General features: G+C 33.1%; 1 protein-coding gene across 6 annotated transcripts in view; it reads left to right on the top strand.

Moving 5' to 3' along the window:
• Positions 1–22,806, top strand: part of LOC139495128 (endothelin-converting enzyme homolog) — a 52,808-nt gene that overhangs the window by 27,826 nt on the left and 2,176 nt on the right. For all 6 annotated transcript variants that reach the window (XM_071283282.1, XM_071283280.1, XM_071283286.1 and 3 more), the window contains 9 exons: positions 1,825–1,955; positions 4,077–4,299; positions 5,761–5,937; positions 6,496–6,599; positions 8,149–8,259; positions 18,359–18,426; positions 19,024–19,148; positions 20,199–20,354; positions 21,411–21,487. In XM_071283282.1, coding sequence (XP_071139383.1) covers positions 1,825–1,955; positions 4,077–4,299; positions 5,761–5,937; positions 6,496–6,599; positions 8,149–8,259; positions 18,359–18,426; positions 19,024–19,148; positions 20,199–20,354; positions 21,411–21,487 — 1,172 coding nt within the window. The remainder of the gene's footprint in view (positions 1–1,824; positions 1,956–4,076; positions 4,300–5,760; positions 5,938–6,495; positions 6,600–8,148; positions 8,260–18,358; positions 18,427–19,023; positions 19,149–20,198; positions 20,355–21,410; positions 21,488–22,806) is intronic.

Raw genomic sequence — 22,806 nt, forward strand, 5'->3', positions numbered from 1 at the left:
GTTCATCTGACCTTGACCTTATTTTCAAGGTTCATTGGTCTTTATTTAGTTATCTTGGTTAATGTTAAGTTTATGTGACAGTTGTAATAAAGCTAAGCTTTATACTTAGGACTATTAACATAATATCAATAATTAGTATAGAAGGCGAGACATTTCAGCGTGTGCACTCTTGTTTAAACATTTTAAAGGAAAATACTGGTATGAGGCTGGGAGATTTTAACGACCTTGACAAGCTATACATCCCTGGCATGGTTGGTTTTATACTGGTATCCGTGAATTTCAGATTGATTTAAGTTAATTCTGATTGGTATATTTCACAACTTTTATTTTTAAAATTCAGTATACACAGAATATATCTTGGTCTAAAATTCGGATTTTGATTGACTATAGGTCAATGCATAACTTATTCTGATTGGTTCATTACAGACTGACCTAGGCCTATAGATACATAACTTAATCTGATTGGTCTATTTCAGATTGACTTTGGTCTGTTTTTATTCAGAACTTTATTCTGATTGGTTTATTTCAGATTGACTTGAGTGAATATTTACAGAACTTCATACCTGCCAACTTTTGAAAGTGCCCATGGGGGTTTTAGCACGCCAAAACAATTTCAAAGGTTACAATACTTTGCGACGACTATTTTGTTGTCTAGAAAAAGTGTCATGTTTGTAAGATGAGCTTACATGCCTTTTTCATAAGTTTATTTGCGTGATTCTAGTTATTATATATCAGTAGAAAAGATGAATGTGGCTGCAAGACCAGGAATTAATTTATTGTGTAAGGATATTAATAATTGTTTTTTAAGTTAAAAAATCTACATTTAATGATTTTTCTATTTTATTTTTTACAAGAGTAAAATGACCTCTTGACTAAGGGAAGTTTCCCATTTAAGAGATTGGTCTGTCCATGTAAAAAATAAGGAATAGTACATTGTACTTTAAATAATTTGGTAATTTAATTGAATACATAAATTTTTAACATTTGTTACAGCAAGTGTAATATCAATAAATTAGTGAATAAACTACTATTTTTTATCTTTATGGTAATACTGAATCATTGAAGTTTGTCAATCAGTCATGCTTTTATTCTTATTCTGTGTAAGAACCTCCTTGCAGATGAAAAACTATTTGCCATGTTTACGATTTTCAACAAACAGAGGAATACAACACAAGTTCAAAATCTAGAATGTTAGAATATTCTTGAGAGAAAACTTTTTTGATTGGCTGATTAATTTGATCAGGAGAAACATAGAATTTCATTGGCTGAACAGAATTGTACTCCATTGGACACAGTTCAAATCGGGAACAATCATATTTTTCGTGTAGAATTTCACAAAATCGTGTTTTAGAGGGTTTTTCACGATCACGATCATGCAATGGTGACAAAAGGTCAAAATCGTGTAGTACACGCCTAAATCGTGAAAGTTGGCAGGTATGGAACTTTATTCTGATTGGTTTATTTCAGATTGACTTGAGTAAATATTTACAGAACTTAATTCTGATTGGTTTATTTCAGATTGATTTGAGTGAATATATACAGAACTTAATTCTGATTGGTTTATTTCAGATTGACTTGAGTGAATATTTACAGAACTTTATTCTGATTGGTTTATTTCAGATTGATTTGAGTGAATATTTACAGAACTTAATTCTGATTAGTTTATTTCAGATTGACTTGAGTGAATATTTACAGAACTTTATTCTGATTGGTTTATTTCAGATTGACTTGAGTGAATATTTACAGAACTTAATTCTGATTGGTTTATTTCAGATTGACTTGAGTGAATATTTACAGAACTTAATTCTGATTGGTTTATTTCAGATTGACTTGAGTGAATATTTACAGAACTTTCTAGGATATAAATTATCAGAAGATACAGATGTGATTGTATACACTCCAGATTACCTCACCAAACTAGCTCCAATAATGCAGAAAACATTGTCCAATAAACAGTCAGTATTATCTAGTAGTATATTTTTTTTTTTTTTTTTTTTTTATCCAACATATATAATATACAACAGTACAGTTATCAAACAGTTAGTTCATATATATGAATGTAATATAATACAATCTATCAGAAAATGTATAGAACTTGAAAATAACATTTTGTTGGGATTTTATAATTGTATCTTATTAACATGATTAAAAAGGACATACAAAAAAAAAGTATAGAGGATTGATAAATAAAAAAATTAAAAGATGATTAAGAAAAAACAAAAAAAACAAAAAAAACAAAAAAAACAAAACAAAAAAAACAACACAAAAAACAAATATAAACAAGAATGTGTCCATAGTACACGGATGCCCCACTCCCACTATCATTTTCTATGTTTAGTGGACCGTGAAATTAGAATAAATTCTCCAATTTGGCATTAAAATTAGAATGATCTTATCAAAGGGAACATGTATACTAAGTTTCAAGTTGATTGGACTTCTACTTTATCAAAAACTACCTTGACCAAAAACTTTAACCTGAAATTTGCACTATCATTTTCTATGTTCAATGAACCGTAAAATTGGGGTCAAAACTCTAATTTGGCATTAAAATTAGAAAGATCATATCATAGGGCACATGTATACTAAGTTTCAAGTTGATTGGACTTCAACTTCATCAAAAACTACCTTGACCAAAAACTTTAACCTGAAGCGGGACAGACGGACGAACGAACGAACGGACGAACAGACGGACGAACAGACGGACGAACGGACGCACAGACCAGAAAACATAATGCCCCTCTACTATCGTAGGTGGGGCATAAAAAAAAACAAAAATTTAGTTTGATGTATCTAGTAGTATTTATCGAAGGGCCAAGTGAGCATTTCTCATCATCTCTTCTGTCGTTGATAAATTTAACAAAAATCTACTCCTCTGAAGCTGTTCGGCCCAATCAAACTTGGTCACAATAATCATAATTGATGTATCTATTTTATAAATGTGTCTGATGATCTCGCCTGCCAACCACATGGCAAAAAATAGAACATAGGGGTAAAATGCAAGTTTAGTCTATATTTTTAAAAACTACTGTTGATTTATTAATATTCGTTTGATATCAATTTATGTGGATTACGATAGTACAGGGGAACCACAAATTTAAATGTTCAAAGAATTAGACTTTGCCAAAACAACAAAATTAGATATCCGCAAATTTCCCAATCCTTGAAATTGGTACCCGCGAAAAAATAAATGAATCCACAGTATTGAGTGATTTATTGTGATGTCTATTAATTTATGTTGGCAACTGTTGCTTAAGTCTAAAAAACATTTCCTAAAAGAAAAAATAATGAATATGTCCAAGATTAACTTCCAATGTATTGTATGTTTCCTATATACCAATATGCAGCAGATAAGGGAAATAATGATTATAGTATAACTAATCGCCGTATTTGAATATAAAAAATAAGACAAGGCGTAACAGAACGACGCATGGATTAAACGAGTGCGCAGCACGAGTTTAATCCATAGTGGCGTTCGGTCACAAGTTGTCTTATTTTTGATATTCAAATACGGCGATTAGTTATTCTTTTTATTACATTGGCAAATGCCTTTTTTTATGAAATTAATGTAGAAAATGTAAGGAACTATATCTTTTTCCTACGCATTGACAATTTGTTTTGATCCGACGTTATCGACGTCTTGACAACACCTATTGTTGTATGACGTCAGAGAATGAAATAACCACGTTTATTTCACATGTGAAATTATCGGTTTTTATTTAACTGGGAAATCAATGTAATTCATTGCAACCAATGTAATAAGAGGATATAATATCTAAAAGATTTCTACTGATCAACTGGGTGAAAATTATAAACCAAATTAGGCTTCCTTATCAGCTTGAAAAAAAAACAAATTTAAAAAAGAATAGTTTGTATGTATCTTTTTTTGGTGAAAGAATGAATTTAAAAAATGTGTCCCTGTCTTGTTTGGAGATGTTAAAGAGCGGCAATTTATAATAAGGAAACCAAAGTTTGAGGGAAAAGTTTCAGTTTATTAGGCTCCATGGTATGCAAGATTCCCTGTTGGCATGAGTTAATATATTCAAACAGTGATAACTTCTACACATTTTTGCTTTCAGACTGTTAGCTAATTACATGGTATGGAGTGCTGTCCAATATTTTATGGGATTTCTTCCACTGAAGTTTTCCAAAGCAGCATTAATTCTAGACAAGGTTGAGAGTGGTGTGAAGGAGTTAGACCCCCTGACACAGAGATGTGTAGTAAAGACAAATACTGTGTTTGGATTTGCTACTGGAGCTATGTATGTCGAACAACATTTCTCTGAGTCCAGCAGGAGTGAAGTGAGTATGCTTGATTGAAGATTTTTTTTAAATATTTTACATATGAGCTGTGTTGGGTAGAATTGACCTTTATGTGTACATGTTTAAGATTTTGACTGAGTTTGGAACATATTATAATAGACAAAAGCCTTTGTTAGTCTTGTATTATTTTGATTTTAGTTACTTGTGTACAATTTGGAAATTAGTATGGCGTTCATTATCACTGAACTAGTATATATTTGTTTAGGGGCCAGTTGAAGGACGCCTCCGGGTGCAGGAATTTCTCGCTACATTGAAGACCTGTTGGTGACCTTTTGCTGTTGTTGTTTTTTTTTTTGTTTTTTTTTTTTCTATGGTCGGGTTGTTGTCTCTTTGGCACATTCCCCATTTCCATTCTCAATTTTATTAAACTTTGGTCTGTGCTGTACGGTTCTTATATCACTAATTGGTAACAAATTGGCATAGAGATTTTTTAACCAGAAATATGTTAACCCTTTCAACACTTTGGACAGATGTATTGATATTCATTTACAAAAGGTTAATTTCTTTCTGACGCAGATCATGTGTTCAGGATGATCTCTAGTATCTTGTTTGGTTATTTTGTTTTTCAACTAGATATAAATTTCCAAATATTTTGGCTAAGCATCAGACGATATTTGTATTTATAAAATGTAAAAATGAGCCAAAAAATTTGTACAAATAATGTTATTATATAATAATTTAATTTTGGATGTAACACGTCTTCTGGTTGGCTGACGTTATTTTGTTATGAGCCCATAGACATAATTTAGTCATGTGACTGTGACGTCATCAACGTTTTTTCATCATTTTCTACTGTTTAAAATGGAATTTAGAATTAAATTATAAGAAATGACTGTAATATTTTTTCTGTCTATTCGAAATAACATAAAAAATGTGGTGCACACTGTTAATAACCCGCCTCGCGCGTTATTCAGTGTGCACCAAATTTTTTATGTTATTTCTTCATAGACAGAAAAAATATTACAGTCATTCCTTAATTGTATTTTCTTGGGTATTTGATTTTGTGGTTTTTCCAATATATGCATACAAGCCATTTTTCTTTTTGCACTTTGTTATAAATTTCAATTTGTCTACCAATTCTGATGTAACCCACAAATAGATATAAGAAGATGTGGTATGAATGATAATGAGACAACTTTCCATCTAAGTCACAATTTGAAAAAGAAAAACCATTTAAGGGAAAAGTATGGTCTTCAACCAAACAGCAAGCTATAGACAGAATAAAGGGCCTCAAAGATATCAAAGATAACTAGTGAAAAATCATTCAAACGGGAAAACCAACAAAAACACAGATTGTTTTCAATAAAGATAATATATCCAGCATTTGTAAAATCAACAGTTCAAATACCTAGTAAAATAGATATTTATCACACTTATGGCAATTTTAGTCTAGGCTTATTTCAGTCACATTTTCATGGTTTATATCATTGTTGTATTTAGGTCCAGGATATACTAGATAGAGTTCTTAAAGCATTTTACGACAATATGCCTGGAGTTGATTGGATGGACAAAGAAACGAGAGAGAAAGCTCAAGCTAAGTTAAAATACATCACCCCCATGATTGGTTACCCAGACTGGATCCTTAATGTCACGGAGCTGGACAAGTATTACGAAAATGTAAGTTGAATATCCAAAATAAACTTGAAATGAGAAAATATTTAGAGATGTAATAAGTTAAATATGCAAAATTAAAGTTGAAATGAGACAAATATTATGAAATTGTAAGTCGAATATGCAAATTAGACTTAAAACAAGACAAATGTTACGAAAATGTAAGTGGAATATGCATATAAACTTGAAATGAGAATTACTTTTTAATATGATTAATATGACTGAAACATGTCAAAGAAATTGCAACCCGTCAATGAAACCTTTTAAAAGTTCTTCTTTAGATCAAGGTCTTAGCAGGGTGTTTTGTGCAGTAGAATTATTATGGAAATTCTTAAGTAATTTAACATTAAAAGATTTTTAGAAATGATTTTTAGGAAAAGGACTATAAATTGTACGTACTTCTTCAAAATAGAATGGTTTGATTTCATAAATCACTTTTTAGGCAAATCATGGCTATGTTATATTGTACAAAAAACATTAACAATATTGACTCAGGGGCAGCAACTCTAATATCAATGATAAAACAATACTGGATCCAATTAACTTGATCATTTTAACTTACAGATGACGATTAGTAAGGACAGATTTTTTGACACACACTTGATATATAAAAAAGTTGAGGTTGACAGAGTGCTGAGAAAACTGAACACCGTCCCAGATAGATCTGAGTAAGTCTGTAGTAGTAAAGCTTGACTTGAAACAAAAATAATTCTTATATTATAGAAAGAAAACAATCACTAAAGCCTATAATAATGATAAAAATATCAACAGTTTCAAATTTTCAAAGAGGGCATCTCCTACTTTAGCTGTACACCAATGTTCAGTTTGTCTGCCATTGAAGCAAATAAAAATTTGACGGTAATTGTTTACTGTCTCAATATAATTTTTGTAAGTCACAGACAAACAAAAGGCACTACAAGAATGTCGGTCCCATTTAAACAGAAGCAAAACATTTATGTTCTGGCTTAATGTAGATAAAAGTTGCAAAAAAGATATGTAGGACTCTTAAACTGTGATGGAGACGCTAAAGTACGAGGGTCACGCTAAAGTGGGATGGTCTACACTAAAGTGTGATTGTCTGCAAAATAAAAGGATGTTAGAAACGCAGTTTGATAATGAGATTAACAGTTTTTTGTCCGCTGAAACGCAAAGTTTTTTTTTCAAGTGCTGGAAGATGGACTTGTATCCTATTTTACTAAATAAATACACAATAGTATACGCATACTTATCTTGCTTCTATTTGAATCATAGTTTATGTGGCAGTCTACTTTGCGATCCCCGTTAAAATGCTGTTTATTTTAATGAAAGTAACGTCAGTAAAATATAGAAACAAGTTTTCATGAGGGATTTATAAATTGTTTGCTAAAACATTAGTTTGTTCTGTACAGTGTAGGAAAATAAAACATGTATATAAACTCGCTACGAAAAAGGAACAAGCTCGGCGATCATTGCCTTTCTTTCGCAATTAAAGATTGTACAAATGAATGTTGCACTTTCCGACAATAAATGAATTTTGTATTTGTAATTTTGAATGACGACTGTAAGGGAGGTTGTCATATTAGTGTGAACAGCAGTCTACACCAATTATCAGATATTCAATACGCTCTGAATTGCTAAAAAAATCATTTTACATGAAATATAATATTTTGCGACACATAAATAACCTTTTTAGCAATTATTACGTGTCAGTCTTCTAAATTTAGAAACAATCACTAAAGCCTACTGGTAAATTTTAAAACCTAACAAATATGTTGTACCTTAGCATACGAGCTTTTGCCAAAAGACTTTTTTTATACCTCAATGTTTTAATCCCTCGAATCTTACCCTTTGGACCATCATACTTTAGCGAACAAACAACCATCACATTTTAGCATGAGACACCATCATACTTTAGCGTAGACCATTACAGTTTAGCGTGACTATTGGAGTACCATCGCACTTTAGAGTCCTATATTTTGTTAAAAGCTGGACATACTGAGTATAATAATAAACTCATCATTGATACCTGGATTAAAATTTTAAATTTACGCCAGACACACATTTCATCTTCAAAAGACTCATCAGTGACACTCGAATCAATGTTTATAGGGCCAAAATTGTTCTTTATACATAAAATGATTTTGTATATGATTTTATGAAGAAAAAATCCAAAACTGGACATGATTAAGTATATGCTCAAATAGGACATCTCTCATGACTTCATTTTTTTGTTTTTAGATGGGACATGAAACCATACACTGTCAATGCCTACTACACACCTCAACTGAATAAAATTGTCTTTCCTGCTGGTATTCTACAGAGACCTTTCTATGATCCAGACTTTCCACTGTAAGTATAATGCCCCTCAGTGGTCTCCTAGAAGGGTACTTCCCTATTCTACAGAGACCTTTCTATGATCCAGACTTTCCACTGTAAGTATAATGCCCCTCAGTGGTCTCCTAGAAGGGTGCTTCCCTTAATAAAAGGCAAAAGATAACGAAGTTGAAAAATAAAGTGACAAAGCCACAGCTTAAAAAGAAAAGGACAAACACAAAACAGTACATAAAACACATAATAGAAAACTACCAACATGAAACTTGGGAAGAGATCTCTGGTGCAAAAGAGAAGGAGGTTGTGGGTTTTATGGGGGATTGATCCTATATATTACTTGTTTTTCCTTAAGGTGATACCCAACACTTTCACTAAAATAAATTTGGCTCGTTTAATTTTCATAAAACTTTGACAAAGTATTTACTTTGACCCTTTAACAAAAATATAAAAATTTTGAAAATTTTGAACCAACCGTTTTGTCAGAAAAATTACACTGGTTATATAGTAGTTTGACAAACACCAATTTTGATCATTGAGAAGCTTATTATTCCCTTTACAACACAACGTAATTAAAACGTTAAGCTGATTTTACAGAGTTATCTCCCTGTAGTGTTAGGTACCACCTTAAATGGGAAATGGTACCTTTGTTGCCATCTGACAGAGTGGTCTACATAGTCTAACTACTGTATTACTAGCCAGTCAACATCAAGGCTGACAGAGTGGTCTACATAGTCTAACTACTGTATTACTAGCCAGTCAACATCAAGGCTGACAGAGTGGTCTACATAGTCTAACTACTGTATTACTAGCCAGTCAACATCAAGGCTGACAGAGTGGTCTACATAGTCTAACTACTGTATTACTAGCCAGTCAACATCAAGGCTGACAGAGTGGTCTACATAGTCTAACTACTGTATTACTAGCCAGTCAACATCAAGGCTGACAGAGTGGTCTACATAGTCTAACTACTGTATTACTAGCCAGTCAACATCAAGGCTGACAGAGTGGTCTACATAGTCTAACTACTGTATTACTAGCCAGTCAACATCAAGGCTGACAGAGTGGTCTACATAGTCTAACTACAGTATTACTAGCCAGTCAACATCAAGGCTGACAGAGTGGTCTACATAGTCTAACTACTGTATTACTAGCCAGTCAACATCAAGGCTGACAGAGTGGTCTACATAGTCTAACTACTGTATTACTAGCCAGTCTGTGGCACAATCAATAAGTTAATAAGTGATACTTGTCAATTAGTATTTATTGCTTAATTTACAAGTATATTCAAAGAGCGATTAAAGTTCAAATAAATGTTTTGCACTGACACTGGCCGAGATGTGACGAATTCTGGTGTGATCGAATTGTGTCCTTGTAGTCCATTGAGGTATCTTATATAGTCCAATGGTCCATACACCTGCCTATAGCTGTAGGCCGGTTGTATAATCGTCCGGTTATCGAGTACTATTTACATGAGGTTAATTGTCAAATAATGTAATTAACCTTTAACGGATAAATGTTATTTTAAAGTAAACATGGTCATTTATGGGCTTCGGGGTATATATGTCCATAGTATGCGAACAGATTGTTATTAGTGTCCAAAGGCTTTCTGCTATTTAATGTATTCACAGATTGTTATTAGTGTCCAAAGGCTTTCTGCTATTTAATGTATTCACAGATGGTTATTAGTGTCCAAAGCATACATGATTGTCATTGAATTGTTTATTTCCTTTTTAATAAATTTCCTAATTAATACTCCTTGATAATTAATTAATGTTACCAATTGTGTAACATTATTCCTTCCCTCGCAATAAGAACGAAAGTTCGGAAAATACGATAATCCTTCTTCATTTATGCTATTGTAAATCCAGTAGTTCCATTGTTAAGTTTTTTTTTGTAACCATCACCACATATATAGTTCATAAAATTCGGCAAGTCCAACATCTGAATATATTTACACATAGGTCATTTGAAAATATTTCGATATACATAGTTCGTGTTTTATTTCCAACACCCTCATAATAAGTTGTTCCTCAATACTGATTAGGAACGCAAATGTTTATACAATTCTATTTACACAGTTCATAAAGTCATTTTGAAAATTATTTACACGGTTCGTCTTCCGCTAGTTGATTCGGTCGTCTACGTTGTATGGTTTACAATCCAGTCCTTTTACGAAGTAGTCGACGTATCTAGCTCTGGGTACATCTTTCTCAAAAGACTGGTCGCATCGGTCTTTGGTCTAACATCGTCCTTGAGTAATGGTGCAGAGGGAAGCTTCTCTCTGGAATCAGGTACTTCTGTCCCAACCATTTGCGTTGTCACCATTTGGTACCCATCGTTCGTGGCATTAGAACCCGAACTCTCACCTTTCTTTTTGGCTAACCAAGATTTGTTTCTAAAAAACTTACAGTACAAAAATATAGCTATTCCAATGAATATCGCACCCAAACCCATGGATAAACCTACTCCCCAATTTGGAAATACAACATCATTTTCAATTTCCCGTAAATTCTTAAGTTTTTCAATCAAAGCGTTCATAGGAATTTGTTTAATAGCCGTTAGTTCTCTTGGTAGTTCAAGCTTTGTAAAATTTGGTAAAGCAGCATGAAAGGGTTCCCATAAACTTGTATTCAATACTTGAAAGGTATTTAAGAATCTATCGAACGTTTTTTCTGTTAAAAATGTACTTTCCATTTGATAAGTAGGTAATAAGGTCAAATGATCACTCGTAGCGGTACAAGTTCGCTTTAAATTAATTATAGTGGTAGGAGGATTAATTATCTGATCCGTCAACATGTTTGTATTGTCATCACATCTAATTGTGATTCTAAATTCCTTAATGGTAGTAACTGCCCACATACTATCGGTCAAATAAGTTGCCATAGGCAAAATTGTATTTGGTCGTACTTTTGCTGTACATCTTGTTTTCCAATTTTCTTTATTGGCAAATAAGGCTATGATACATAATTTACTTAAATTAACTGGATAAACTGGACTTTTAATTTCACAAAAATTAACTAAAGGATTGGAACACTTGTCAATTTCATTGGTATTTAACAGCATATATTTAGTTTTTTCTTGGTTTGCAGCAATAACTTCTGCTTCTAATTCATACTGAGCCACCATATTGTTTGAGTCTGCTAATTTATCAGTTATCTTAGTAGGAACAGGTAAGTTGTGAATCTTATAAATGTCATAAGTGTCTCTTATATCTAGTAATGGTAACGAAATGATAATGATTATTTTGTTTTCGTCCAAAACTGTACTACAGGTCAAAAATTTATAAAAGTTCCAAATATCTTTAACTTCGTCACCAGGTATTTTTAATGTCGCCGGTAATCGTCGTTTTATGTCAGTCAATAATACTCGTAAATTACCGGGTGATATAAGACTAGGTGACATGTGTCCTAAGGACAACATGTTTAATTGTAATTGCAAATGGTTTAAATAACATATTTTATAAGTTTTAGAATTTCTTAAATGATTTGCATCCTTCTTACTACCTATAAAGCCAATTGATACCTACATAATACCTATTAAAGCCCTCACTAAGTTTTGTACATGTTCCTTAGATACTAATTTTGTTTCATTAGCCCCAATATCAGTAGGTTTCTGATTATTTTTTATTTTAACACTGTTTACAGACATGTTATCTTCAATGTCATAATTTTCAGATGTTACCGACGAAGAATGAGTGCTAGACATGTTATCATCAATGTCAGAGACGTCATAATCATACGGCGAATTTTCTACTTTAATGACTTGATCATCATTATCATCATTTTCTATTTGACTATCTTGTTCTGAAAAAATTTTCTTTCCCCTTAATTTTTTAGATAACTCCATTAATGGTATATCATCTTCATAATCAGAATTTTCCCTTTCTTTCTTATATCTTTTTGCAATTTGATTTAACGGAGTGTCTGAATCTATGCTTTCATCATCAGAGGAGTCTTCCGATTGTGATTCCATGGGAACTACATACGCGGCTTTACGTAATGTCCTACCTTGATTGTTGTTAGGAATTTCCCAATCTAACTTAGCCAAACGAATTTGTTCTGCATGAGCTTTTGTGGTTGTCCCATCTAACTGATTTTTTAAAATAAAACTAACAGGTGAAGTTTGTTCTATAATCCTATAGTACGGAGTCCATTTTTTTGAAAGTTTGCTTGCCCTTCTATGATTTTTATAAAAAACTGGGTTTCCTACCTCAAACTTTATATCTTTGCTATTTTTGTTTGCGTACTTAGCTTGTTTCTGCTTAGATTTTTTCATAGTTTTATGAACCAGCATAAATGATTTATGTTGTTGTTGTAAGGCAATTTTATGATATTCCTCCCCATTGTATTTTCTCCTAGGCTGTAAAATGTTATCTAAGGGTAAAACTGGATCCCTGTTATATAATGCATAAAAAGGTGAAAGTTGGGTGGACTCATTGATATTGAATCTAATTGCTGCTAAAGCTTGGTTCAAGTATAAGTCCCAAGTTGTGGAATGATCTTCTATTAATTTTGACAAAACATCATGTAATGTTCTATGAAATCTTTCTATTTTTGCATTACCCTGAGGGTGATAGAATGAAGTTTTAATATGCTTTATATTAAGTTCTTTACAAACTTCTTCCATAGCCTTAGAACAGTTTTCCCCTCCGTTATCACTTGTTAGAATTTGAATCCCAGAATGCCTTGAAGTAATTTCTTCAATCAAAAGATGTGCAACATTGTCAGTGCTTTTTGTTGCGACACTAAAAGCTTCTGGCCACCCCGAGTACAAATCGATAAATCCTATAATGTACCTGTTACCTGACATGGTAGTTGGATATGGTCCACTCAAATCTACCCCTACATGACAAAAAGGATAAGGCGGAATTTTTGTTTCCTGAATTGGCGCTCTAACTTTTTGTAAGTTGCGTGATTGACAAGGTACACAAGTGGTGACATAATTATACAACTCCTTAAACATGTTTGGCCAAAAATATTTTTGACGAATCGAATCAAATGTTTTGTCAATGCCCATGTGCCCATTCTTATCATGATACTGTTCTACAACTGCTTGTTTTATATGAGAAGGTATGTACAACCTTATAATAGGATCATTATCTACATTTGAGATGTAATAAAGTATGTCATCTATTATGATGTACTTGTTTTGTACTGCCTCGGGTACCTTATCGCCTACAAGTTGTTCCTTTAACTCGCGTAATGTTTTGTCTTTCATTTGTTCAATTGACATATCAAATTCTTTAAACTGAAAATTTTCTTTTTCTGGAATATCTTCAACTAATTTGTCATTATTTGCATAATCAGTAAAATGAAATCTATTTGAATTAATCACATTAATTTCGTAAGTATTGTCACTAATATCCGGATAAGGATCTGGATTTTCGTTTGGTTTTTCATCTGAAGGTAATCTAGACATGAAATCTGCACACACGTTTTGGGGCCCTGGAATATACTGAATCTTACAGTTATAACCCGTTATGTTCAAAGCCCACAGTTGAATTTTCTTATTTTGCATGGGGGATTCTAAAATGTATTTCAAAGGTTTGTGATCTGTCTTTATCACAAATTCAGCATTATACAAATAATGATTCAATTTTTGTAACGCATAATGAATAGCAAATGCTTCTTTTTCAATGGTTGACCAACGTGTTTGCGTATCACTCAATTTATGAGATAGGAAATAAATCGGTCTTTCCACGTCCTTTTCACCCTTGATTGGATTTTCTTGTAATTGCGTTAAACAAGCCCCTACACAACTATCGCTAGCGTCCGTGTACAGCACATAGGGTTTATTTAAATCTGGGTATGCCAATAATGGTACTTTCACTAGTTCATCCCTTAACTTTTCAAAAGCTACCTGACAAGTTGTGGTCCAATTAAAAACCTTGTTTTTCCTAGTTAAAGCCACTATAGGCTCTGCAATTTTTGAAAATGAAGGTACAAATCTGCGATAATAGCTCAAGCAACCTATTAATCCTCTTACTTCCCTTACATTCGAGGGAGCTTTCATGCCTTGAATGGCCTTGACCTTTTCAGGGTCTGGTTTTAATCCATCTTTACTTATTATAAAGCCTAAATAGTTGGTTTCATTTTGCAAAAAATTACATTTTTTCAATTTTAATTTAAGTTTGTGCTGTCGTAATCTATCAAAAACTTGTTGAATGTGGCCTAAATGTTCTTCCTCTGTTTCGGAAAATATCAAAATATCATCTATATAAGCAGTTGAAAAATGCTCTAACCCTTGTAATACTTCTGTAACTAGTTCACTAAATAAACTGGGCCCTGAGGCGAGACCAAATGGTAATACATTGAACTCAAATAATCCTTTGTGACATACAAAAGCAGTCTTTTCCTTATCTGACTCCTTGACCTTGACCTGATAATAACCTGACTTTAAATTATCAGTGCACCCCAAATCTTTATCTGAAGTTGCGAAAACATCTTCATTGTCCCTTATCATTCTAAGTATATCCTTTTTAAATTCTTGCGGTACACTTATTTCAGACTCATCTAACTTTTTGAGCCCCGAAGTTCCTTGAGATTGATTCACATTGACTAAATTTATTTCTTCTAAATGAGAAGCCTTACCTACTACACAACCCCTTTTTAACCTAATTGATTTGTTTGTGTTATTTACAATCATCAAAGGAAACTTCCTATTTTTATTAAAATTAACCACCGTATTAATTATCATTAAGCCGGGTTCTGTACTAACATACCCTGAAGCTACAGGTGAGATTTCCAACAATTTAGTACTTCCAAAACTTGGATTGTTCTTAAGGCCTACGGGACAAACATTAATTGATTGTGGTTTTAATACGGCATTTACGGTTAATCTTACAACTGAAGCCACATTAATATCTTCTTCTAATGGAACATAATTTTTTTGAATTCTCAAACATCCTAAATCAAAATATAACCTAACTCCATTTTGTACTAACCAATCTTTTCCTAAAATAACATTTCTGTTCATGTCTCTAACAACATAAAATAATTGAGTAACTTTTGTACTACCTATTTTAAAAGTAAGGTTTGCACAACCTTCTACATGTAAAGACCCCCCATTTACGGACTGTAAATTAGCCGTTTTCTTTAATAATTTTGGTTTATCCCTCAAAGTTTCAAAAATTCTTTTGTGTATCAAAGAAACACTAGCGCCTGAATCTACAAGAGCTCTATATCTTTGATTTTGAAATTTAAGTAAAGTTGAATTTGGAGCTCCTGCAACATTTATAGAATAAGTAGGTAATTTAATTGGACTCTTATCACTGGCTTCAACGTGACAAGAGCGCTTTAGTTTTCCGGATATACACCCCAGTTTTCTACCATGTTAACAGTCCTAGGTTTTCTATTTGGGCAATTTGGCCTAATATGTCCCCGTTGATTACACTGATAACAAACTATCTCATTATTTCTTCCCGAATTCCCTTGATATTGTTGCGTTTCAACTGCATTTACTTGTCTATAGGTTCCCTTAGAACGACAATCTCGTGCTATATGTCCTACCCTACCACAAGAATAACAATTAATTTCCCTATTTCTACCCGAATTTCCGTGATATGTTTGCATTTCTACGGCATTAATTTGTCTCAAATTTCCCCCAGAACGACAATCACGTGATACATGACCTACTTTACCACAAGAATAACAACGTTTTGCATCACGATAATGATCAATTTCCATTGGTTCATGAGAGTTCAAAGGTTCAGTCCGTCTTGGTCTTGTTAATGTCATTGGTCGTGTCGTTTTATACCTTGGTTCGTCTACCCTTTCCGTTCTTAAAGTAAATCTTTTTCTCAAATTTTGTTCAGTCATTGCACTTTTAACTGCCAAAGAAAAAGTAGCTGGGTTTTCTCTCATTAATTTCATTTTTAAATACGAATGAGCTAAACCATCTATAAAAATGCCTACGAGTTCCCTTTCTATAGCTTCGTTATGTCCATCTAAATCTGAATATGCCTCATTTGCCAAATTCAATAAATTTTCTGCATAAATTTGAACAGATTCGTCCCCTTTTTGTTTTAATTGTCTCAAAAGTGTCGACGCATGTTGAGGGTCAGTAATTTCCCCAAACCTTGAAGTTAATTCTTTTTTTAATTGTTCCCAAGTGGTGTCCTGATGGTCTCTTAAATACCTTTGTATGTAATCTGAACAAGCCCCTTTACATGTTTGAAAAGCTATTTCCTTAATTCGATCCCTATCATTAAAAAGTAAAGCATATTTTTCAATTGACTTAATCCAGGCTTTAAAATCTTTCGTATTACCTTCAAAAGGCGTTATTCCTTGAACTACGTTTTGAGAACAAATGGCTGATTTTAACCCTTTAATTTCCGTGGCTACATCGCCTTGAATCGTAACTACCTCTCGTAACCCATGTAATTCGTTAGCGACAGAATTGAAAGCTAATTCTACTTTTTGTGCTGACATAGAAGTATCTTGGTTATCCATCAAAAAAGAATGAAAGCTATGGTAATTGCAACTTACGTGGTTCCTTGGTTCCTTGGTCGTATAGTGGTTAGAAGTCCTTAATCCGTGGTCTGAACGGCACCAATTTGACTGATGTGGCACAATCAATAAGTTAATAAGTGATACTTGTCAATTAGTATTTATTGCTTAATTTACAAGTATATTCAAAGAGCGATTAAAGTTCAAATAAATGTTTTGCAATGACACTGGCCGAGATGTGACGAATTCTGGTGTGATCGAATTGTGTCCTTGTAGTCCATTGAGGTATCTTATATAGTCCAATGGTCCATACACCTGCCTATAGCTGTAGGCCGGTTGTACTAGCCAGTCAACATCAAGGCTGACAGAGTGGTCTACATAGTCTAACTACAGTATTACTAGCCAGTCAACATCAAGGCTGTCAGAGTGGTCTACATAGTCTAACTACAGTATTACTAGCCAGTCAACATCAAGGCTGACAGAGTGGTCTACATAGTCTAACTACTGTATTACTAGCCAGTCAACATCAAGGCTGACAGAGTGGTCTACATAGTCTAACTACAGTATTACTAGCCAGTCAACATCAAGGCTGTCAGAGTGGTCTACATAGTCTAACTACAGTATTACTAGCCAGTCAACATCAAGGCTGACAGAGTGGTCTACATAGTCTAACTACAGTATTACTAGCCAGTCAACATCAAGGCTGACAGAGTGGTCTACATAGTCTAACTACAGTATTACTAGCCAGTCAACATCAAGGCTGACAGAGTGGTCTACATAGTCTAACTACAGTATTACTAGCCAGTCAACATCAAGGCTGACAGAGTGGTCTACATAGTCTAACTACAGTATTACTAGCCAGTCAACATCAAGGCTGACAGAGTGGTCTACATAGTCTAACTACAGTATTACTAGCCAGTCAACATCAAGGCTGACAGAGTGGTCTACATAGTCTAACTACAGTATTACTAGCCAGTCAACATCAAGGCTGACAGAGTGGTCTACATAGTCTAACTACTGTATTACTAGCCAGTCAACATCAAGGCTGACAGAGTGGTCTACATAGTCTAACTACTGTATTACTAGCCAGTCAACATCAAGGCTGACAGAGTGGTCTACATAGTCTAACTACTGTATTACTAGCCAGTCAACATCAAGGCTGACAGAGTGGTCTACATAGTCTAACTACTGTATTACTAGCCAGTCAACATCAAGGCTGACAGAGTGGTCTACATAGTCTAACTACTGTATTACTAGCCAGTCAACATCAAGGCTGACAGAGTGGTCTACATAGTCTAACTACAGTATTACTAGCCAGTCAACATCAAGGCTGACAGAGTGGTCTACATAGTCTAACTACTGTATTACTAGCCAGTCAACATCAAGGCTGACAGAGTGGTCTACATAGTCTAACTACAGTATTACTAGCCAGTCAACATCAAGGCTGTCAGTTTGAATCCCACTTTAATTGACTAAGATTGTCAGTTTTCCTACCAAAGGTCATAGTTCAGACCAGGAATAAATTGCACAATTGTGTTGAAAGTGGCATTTAAAATCAATCAAAGCTGAAAGGGAAAAAATTATCAAACAGATGTTAAGTTACATTGTTACTATGAAAACCTACATTGTTGACTAAACATTATTCTAATGTTTTGAAATATTATTTGCAGATCTTATTCCTTTGGATCTATTGGAGCTGTAATGGGACATGAGATGACACATGGATTTGATGATCAAGGTAATTCTATTGGTAGATTGTTGATTTGGGGAGGAGCCACATATTGATGATCAAAGTTATTCTATTGGTTGATTGTTAATTTGGGGAGGGGCCTGGAATTGATGATTAAGGTAATTCTATTGATTGGTTGTAGATTTGTGGAGGGGCAACACATTGATGATAATGTTAAAAATTAATGTTGCTTGTGAAATTCAGTTCTGTACAAAACAAATAAAATTGAGAATGGTAATGGGAAAAGGGTCAACCAAAGATTAGCAAACATGCATTTAATTGGTAGAAAACATATTCCATAAGTTAAAGAGGAAAATAAGAGAAAAATATGTAAAGCTTAAATAAAAATTGCCAGCTTTAAAAGAAAAAATCTTTAATTTATATGCAACATTTAGCCTGAGGCAGTTAAACAATCTCTTTTGCCACGAAATTTCTAAAAAGTCTGATGTTATGTTATGGCAGATGACTGAAAATAAAGTGATCTTAACCTAATCTATTACAAATTTTTACAACAAAAGTTTTACTAGAATTTCTCCCAGAGAAAAGGTCGATTATAAGATACTTACATGTAATAGTATTAAGAATGATTTAATTTGATCATTTCAGGAAGACATTTTGACAAATATGGAAATTTAGAGAATTGGTGGACCAACCGATCTAGTCAAGGATTTATACAAAAGTCTCAATGCATGATTGATCAATACTCACAGTTCAAATACCAAGGATATAATGTAAGGTGTAGAGCAATACAAGTAAATTTGCATTGTAAGGTTCTCTCACCATTGACATTCCCACATTTCCTTGAAATGTTGTTTAGTCCAAGTTCTTTTTATGCCCTACCTACGATAGTAGAGGGGCATTATGTCTTCTGGTCTGGCTCCATTCGTCTGCCGTCCAGGTTAAAGCTTTTGGTCAAGGTAGTTTTTGATGAAGCTGAAGTCCAATCAACTTGAAACTTAGTACACTTGTTGCTTATGAGATGATCTTTCTAATTTTTAAGCCAAATTAGATAATTACCCAATTTCACGGTCCATGGAACATAGAAAATGAAAGTGGGAGTTTCAGGTTAAAGTTTTTGGTCAAGGTAGTTTTTGATGAAGCTGAAGTCCAATCAACTTGAAACTTAGTACACTTGTTGCTTATGATATGATCTTTCTAATTTTAATGCCAAATTAGATAATTACCCAATTTCACGGTCCATGGTACATGGAAAAGGATAGTGCAAGTGGGGCATCCGTGTACTTAGGACACATTCTTGTTCCGAAAACTAAATAACCCTAAAGACATCTAAAGAAAAACATACAGACTTGAAAATTAAACAGCTGTCTTGACAATGCATGTATACAGTCAAGCTTTTTTAAGATGTCCTGCCCAGTTTGTAATAGTTTTGTTTTACAAATTAACAAAAAAAATCTCCAATTAGATACCAAGTAATGATTTTAAAACAAAAAATAAACAAATTTTGTTCTCAAGAATTGCTTTTATTTTCATGTTTCTTTTTATTCTCAAGTTTTACTTTAATTCTCAAGAATGTTTTTCATTCTCAAGTTTTCTTTATTCTCAAATTTTGCTTTATCCTCAAATTTTGCTTTATTCTCCAGTTTTCTTTTATTTTTAAGAAATTCTTTATTAAGTTCTGCTTCATTCTCAATATTTGCTTTATTCTCAAGTTTCGTTTTATTATCAAGTTTCCCTTAATCTCAAGTTTTGCTTTATTCTCATGATCAAGAATTGCTTTTCCCAATAATTACTATATTCTCAAGTTTGTCTTTTATTTTCAGATAAAGGGTGAAACAACCATTGGAGAGAATATAGCTGACAATGGTGGAGTCAAGTCAGGGTATACAGCTTTTAGTACATGGAAACCAGAGGACATCAAGAAATTTCCTGGACTAAACTTAACACCAGAACAACTCTACTTTATAGGATTTGGACAGGTTTGTATTTTACTGCTGATTCATTTATTTTCGTGGGTACCAATTTTCATGGATTTTTGAGGAATCAACGAAAATTGGCATCCAACGAATGAATAGTGTACTGAAATTTTCTTTGTGTATAAAGAAAAGGCAATGTGGTATGATTGCAAATCAGTGGTCTAAGTAGTTACTACTGTCATCACTAGCCAGTCTTCACTGAGGTTGTGAGTTTGAACCCCCTCGTGTTGGTGCACTCCACTCCAATCTTAATTGACTGGGATTGTCAGTTTTCCTATCGAAGGTCGTGGTTTTCTCCAGGCACTCTGGCTTCCTTCAACAATAAAAACTGGCCGCCATGAAATAGCCTAAATGCGGTGCTTAAAAAGTAAAATCACAAAAATACTGAACTCAGAGGAAAAACAATTTGGAAAGTCTATAATCAAATGGCAAAATCAAATAACAAAACGCATCAAAAACGAATGGACAAGAACTGTCATATTCCTGACTTGGTACACGCATTTTCAAATGTAGAAAATGGTGGATTGAACCTGGTTTTATAGCTAGCTAAACCTCTCACTTGTATGACAGTCGCATCAAATTTCATTATATTGTCACCGATGCTTGAACAAAACAAACAGACACAATAGGTAAAAATAGGCATTAAAACACCAAAAATCAAATCAAATCAAATGAGACAACTATCCACTAGAGTTCAAACGAGTGGTTAACTGGAGTTGAAATAAGTGATTTTAAACTTCACTCTATTTACATATGTGGTACAGAATATGCAAACAAAAAAGGTAGGGGGGGGATAATTAAAAACAATAGAAATTTGCCAGAATGCAGATTATATTATGATATTATAAACTATATAAATGAATTATGAGCTTTGGTTCAAGCCATAGCCTATTTTTGTAAAAATTATACTTGAAAAAAATCTTTTTCATGAGTTAATAGACAGAAAATTAAATGAAAGAATATTAAGATAAAGCATAAAAAGAGAGTTTTATAATGTGTTTTTCAACAATAAAAAAAGGTTAGGAAAAATAACGTATGATTATTTTGTGTTGTTTTCAGATCTGGTGTTCATACTATACACCAGCACATGCCAGGACGTCAATCTTAACAGATGTACATTCACCAGCTCCTATCAGGTAAATAATCAGGACTTTTTTTAAAATGTGGATATGAAAGAGCAAAAAACACATTTAAGGACACTTATGACTTTATGTCGGTAAAATTATATATTGTAGTTACACAGTAACTCTGATGTCATTCTGTATTCGTAATTTCTTTGTGTCACTGAATGAAAGATGTTAGGTATACCTCAAAGAGAATATGCAGATAATGGGACGCAAAAACTATTGATGAACTTGGTGAAGTTATAAAGACACCAAACTACCAAGACTTATTGGAGTGGTGTTAATTGTGGGCCATTATCTGCATACATTATTATAATCTTAAAAAAAGTATCTATATTATGCCTTTCTTATATATATATTGACAGCTGACTAACTTCAAAAAATTCTTAATAAATATTATTTATGATCAGTATTTCCACGCTTTGAGTCCATGCATAGCTCATGCCATATGAATGTAGATACTGGTATAGTATCACATTCACTTTCTACATTACTGATATAAATATATTCAGTAATTATGGCCAAACATAGCATACAAATCTATAGTCTGATTCTAAATACGCAGCGCAAATTGTCAAGTCAAATATAAATATAATGAATATAAAACTGAACAACAAATAATTAACATATGATAAAGTTTAATAAACAGAGCAAAATATATTGAATATTTATATAATATGACTGAATAAATAGTCAACGATTAATCTTACAGGGCGATGGATCATGTAATATGATTCTGTACACTACAAAATATAATATAAAATGTAGAAAGTCTTATAACAACAACACCTTAGGGACTGCTGCAGAAATTTATTGATCGACATGTTTCGGTGCCTAGGGCACCGTACCGTCATCAGGATAAAAACAATACATAAAATCATGCTGAAGTACAAAATCAGGTTGTTAAAATTTAAACGTCACAATGTTACAATGGTAAGTAACGTTATAAATAGCAACTGAAAGTGAAAGTGAAAGTTCATTGTAAGTATGTAAATCAACTATAAAAAGAAATTTAATTAAAATAAAATGTTTTTGTTGTGAAAATGTTTGTTAAAATTATTCTGCCAACATGTGTTTGTCCTCTTGCGTCGTGGAAAGAATAATACAATATGTTTTTCATCATAACGACCCTGCATACCCCCGGAAATCCACTTTATGGACTCTACCGTACTACAGACTCACCAGGCGATGGTTCACTTTTGTTTGTAAAAAATATAATATATTACAAGTCAAAAAGGGTACAACATCACCATTAAATAACTACAAAATGAACAAATATTAGATATTTCGGATAACAGATATCCTTCTTCGGTAATAGCACGATGTAAAAT

The sequence above is a fragment of the Mytilus edulis genome, chromosome 11 (genome assembly GCF_963676685.1).
Source record: "Mytilus edulis chromosome 11, xbMytEdul2.2, whole genome shotgun sequence".
In the NCBI taxonomy this organism is placed as follows: Eukaryota; Metazoa; Mollusca; class Bivalvia; order Mytilida; family Mytilidae; genus Mytilus; species Mytilus edulis.